Consider the following 4,292-nt stretch of genomic DNA (forward strand, 5'->3'; position numbering starts at 1 on the left):
TTTTTTATTAAATTATAGATTTGTATATCGACTCTTGATAAAGACCCGCAGTGTTGGTCGAAGCGTTGAGGATTTTTTTAAAAGAAATAAATATGTTTTTCAAATGTTATTTCGGATGCTTTAATTTTGATTTTATCATTGACCGTAAGACCGAATATTTGCTGAATTTAGCTAAAATACTGATTGAAAATTGAAACGGTCGAAGAAAGGAAAAACAGTTTGGATCTGCGGTATCTACAATTGTTTTGTATATTTGTTATTGTCGTTATAGTTTCTTCTTTTCATTGTCCCGTCATTGGTTCTTTTGGTGGTAGAGATTCTGGTTCTGCCTGCACTCCCCTCTTTGGTTTGCATGCCACAGCATGTCGGATTTCGCAAAGAGAGACTTTGTGCAGTGCCCTATATTTGGTCCTCCAAAAGATTTTGGTCCGAACGTTTTGCCAGCGAGGGCTGACGTTCTGCGATGTTGTCAGGAGGTTCGAAGGCAAAAGGGCTGTCTTTCAGAAAAAGACAAGGATCCTTTGTTCGGAGACATTGCTGACGAAGTCCGTTCCGAACTAATAGTTATTTGTGAATCTGCTTCTATCCCAACGATCTCAGAGCAGCGCATTAAGGAATGTCTCACAAATCTTCATAAAAAATACACTACGTTGAAAAATTCATTGAAGAGTAAAACAACTTCTCAAAGTAATAAGGATGAGAAAATCGCCGCCTTCAAAGAGTACTGCTCTGAATTATTTAACACAGCCGCTTGTACGTGCGTTGAATTTTCTAGGTGCTCCTGTCCCAATGAAAAGAAAGTTCCAGCCGTAGAGCATGCCTTCTATCTTGAACAAAGAGGTGAAAGACTTATGGGAATCGCCAGCGTAGATGTCTCTGAAACAAAAAGAATACACAAGAGAGCAGAACGTAATCCAAATAGAGGCAGATTTGAACGGGGAGAGGGTGGGGAAAGCGTTCCTACTGCATCGGCCTCCACATCTTCCTATACGATTGATATTGATATAGATTTAGATTCCTTCTTTGAGGAAGATGAAGGTGATAATCCTCCTCCTGAAATTAAGGTAAAGGTTGATGCTTCTACAGAATGACGAGTTGTAATTCCTATAACAGAGGATGAACTTACCGCTAAGCTATCTATGGCCGATGGCTTGGTACCAGACTGGGACTTTATATCTTTCCCTTGTCACACAGTAGCAGTGGAAGAACTGTTCGACTGGTAACAGAGGTGTTCAGACAAGGCATCGGTCTCGAGGCTCGGGACCGACAGATACGCGCCACACTTCTTTCTCGAAAGACTGTAAACTTATTTGACACTAAGAAAGACTTTGTGGGTGTAATTAATGACTCTGAGACTTAAATAAGCACGTTCTACATATGGTTGGTTGGTTGGATAGGGCGTGGGTGGAGCCCGATGTGCAGCCACCTCCACGTGATGGGCTCTGGGTCACTCGAAGTAGTATAACTCAGGGAGCGAGGAGCTGCACAAGTATTTAAGCGTTTTACTCGAAAATACGCAATTTTGAGCCATTTCCCCCTTCATGAAGATTGGCATGGGGTGACTTTGGCGATTCGATACGGACCTCTAAGTACCCTCTGATGACTTTTCATCGTAAAGTCACCCTTGGAAGGCATCGGTATCGATTTCAAGCCCATTTTTGCAAAACCTTAAATTTTAGTGCTTTTTAGTGAAATTTCGGGATTTCACCCTCAAAGAACAGACAGAAGATATTATCCGATTTCAAAATTTCAAAGTGCGCTGAGTTTCGGTTTGGACGGGGACACTTTTCCGCACCCAGGCGTTTCCTGGACGCACAATGTTGGTTTTTCACCCCAGCCTAATGCTGATGCCGATGATGATCATGACGATGACGATATGCTTATGACTGTATTTGATAGCCTAAAGAAAAGAAAAATGTAAGGTTAAAGTAAGTCTATGCCTATTTTATACCCATTTTTAATTATTAAATACATAAATATTTAAACATTTTGCTCTCAGATGTCAGAAAAGGAGATTCTTGAAGTCAGCGGACCGGAACGGAAAAAAAGTTTTTGTTAAATGCACAAATATGGATGAGCTGATTTTTAATGCTTGCAAAATTCTGGGCCTTCCATTGGATGGTGCTTATAAGGTGAATATATTTGGGATATATTAAAAATAATAAAGAATTACTAATATCACAATTTACTGAAGTTTCATAGCCGTCTACTTAAGTATAATATTGTATTGTGAAAATGTTTTTATTTTAGATTGTTCTTGAAGAAGATGGAACAGAATTTGAAGAATTTGAAGATTTACCTCTGTTTGCAAAAAGGTATTCACTACCAACATGTTTAATGATAATTCCAAAAGGTGATGAGCGGGTAAAACCCCGAATTATCTAGATTTTCGTACGAAGTGACGCCTAGAACTCCTAAAAGAGATAAACTGAATTTATACGTATTTACAGGGATTGAAATGTTTTAAATTTCGTTATGTTAAGCTGATATATGAAATTATTTAATACAGGAGAGTCAGCAAGTGAGAGCATATGTTCAAGTCCAAATACAGGCAATGTATCATCAATCGCCAACGGAAATTAATGCTCCGGTTGCTAACCACAGATTGTTTCCTTTTCCAATGATAAACCCTTCCTTGCTCCTTTTAAGTGGGCAAAGATTGTTCCCACTGGATTTCAAAACAGCGTTACAAATACGAGCATGAAATACCTGGAACTGGTATGGAATTTAGGAGACCACTTGTTTTTTGTTAAATGTACGGGTTTTGGTGATGTCTTGAAGATGGTCAAAGAAACAGTCATTAAATTTCCGGAGACCTTTCAACATACGACATGGAAGGGAAACGAAGATGTTTCGGTTTACTTTAATGGAGTAAATTCATTAAGACTTCGTAATTATGAGCGGCTGAAGTACGTAATATTAATTTATTATTTTTTAGTTCTATAATTTATTAAGTTGTAAATATTATGTAAATTAATCACTTTTTGGGTATCCGAAACGGCAGGAGAATAAAAAGCGCAAAAGAATCACAACCGATTTTCAAGAAGGAACCCCAAAACGTACACTAATTGATAACAGGTACGCAAAGGATCAGGACGTCTGTGGATGCGTCGCCTAAGAGCCTCCAATATATGATTTTAAACCAGCCGAAAGCCAAGCAGGAAAGATGAATTTATTGCTTAATATATTTAAGGCAGAAGATGAAACAGACGAGACAACTGTAAATCAACTTTTTCATGATACCTATGTGAGCCAAAGGTTTTTTATCAAAAGGAGGGAAGCCAAAGGGCTGAAATTAAAGGACGTTTTGGAGAACCATTGGCCTCATTTAACGGAAGAATCATACTTTCTTGCCCATTCAGAAATTCTTCTGGGGAAGAAAGTTCAAGAAATTTGGCATACGTCTTTAGGAATGAAGGGGCCTTTAATCATTTCCTATGTCAATGATTACTGCCGTTCATATCGAAAGGCTAAAAATATTCCATTGGCGGTAAACAGTATAAACAAAGAATTTGCTGATGCTGATAAAGCTGGCAAGGGTTTGAAGAGTAGAATGCCAAGCACTTTACTAATATTTCCTCTGATTGCTCGAAAATTCCAAGAAATAGATCTCATAGTCATTGTGGTAAGTAATTTTAATTTCCGCATCAAAAATGTTAAAAATCAGATTTTTCTATATTTTTAGTATTTATGGAATTAATACGCATTTTCAGGAGCCGAATGCCCAAGATACAGAAGTACAGAGCGCACATGACTATTCTCCGTCATTATTAATTGTTAACGGTAAATTGTATATTTTTTAACCAAATAGTTGATATTTGTAGAAAGAGGACGAATTTTAACAAAATAGTTATATTTGATATTTAAACAAAAAATAATTCAAATTTTAAACCTAAAACACTTAAAATTGAAAAATAAGATTTTTTAACTAAATAGTTGAATTTTAAAATAAAATCTGATTCGTCTAATAAAATGAACATTTTTAACAAGTAGTTTAACTATAATTTAAATAGTTGAAGTTTCATTGAAGACTACTAAACTATAGATACAAAATGATTCATTTTATTTTATATTTTATTTCAGGCATTTCACTATACGATGAGGCCGTTTCCTGCCTTGTTATCATAGAGAATGAAATCGTCTTGAGAACCATTTCATACAACGCTACATTTCCTTGAATTTTGTAAATTAAAAAAAAGACTATATTTTGATAAATTTTAATATATAATATAAATAAATAATATATATTTTAATGTCTAATATATTTAATATGTATAATATATAACTTTGAA

At 35.9% G+C, this 4,292-nt stretch overlaps 2 protein-coding genes across 2 annotated transcripts in view; one reads left to right on the top strand and one right to left on the bottom strand.

The window, feature by feature from the left end:
• LOC117178666 (polypeptide N-acetylgalactosaminyltransferase 2-like) overlaps positions 1-4,292 on the bottom strand; it is a 369,602-nt gene that overhangs the window by 319,891 nt on the left and 45,419 nt on the right. The gene's annotated exons all lie outside the window — the stretch shown is intronic.
• Positions 3,104-3,828, top strand: LOC117179101. The gene is made up of 2 exons (XM_033370760.1): positions 3,104-3,625; positions 3,714-3,828. Exons 1-2 carry the CDS (start codon positions 3,167-3,169, stop codon positions 3,801-3,803), a joined length of 549 nt encoding a protein of 182 aa, XP_033226651.1. The 5' UTR covers positions 3,104-3,166; the 3' UTR covers positions 3,804-3,828.

The sequence above is a fragment of the Belonocnema kinseyi genome, chromosome 8 (genome assembly GCF_010883055.1).
Source record: "Belonocnema kinseyi isolate 2016_QV_RU_SX_M_011 chromosome 8, B_treatae_v1, whole genome shotgun sequence".
Lineage (NCBI taxonomy): Eukaryota > Metazoa > Arthropoda > Insecta > Hymenoptera > Cynipidae > Belonocnema > Belonocnema kinseyi.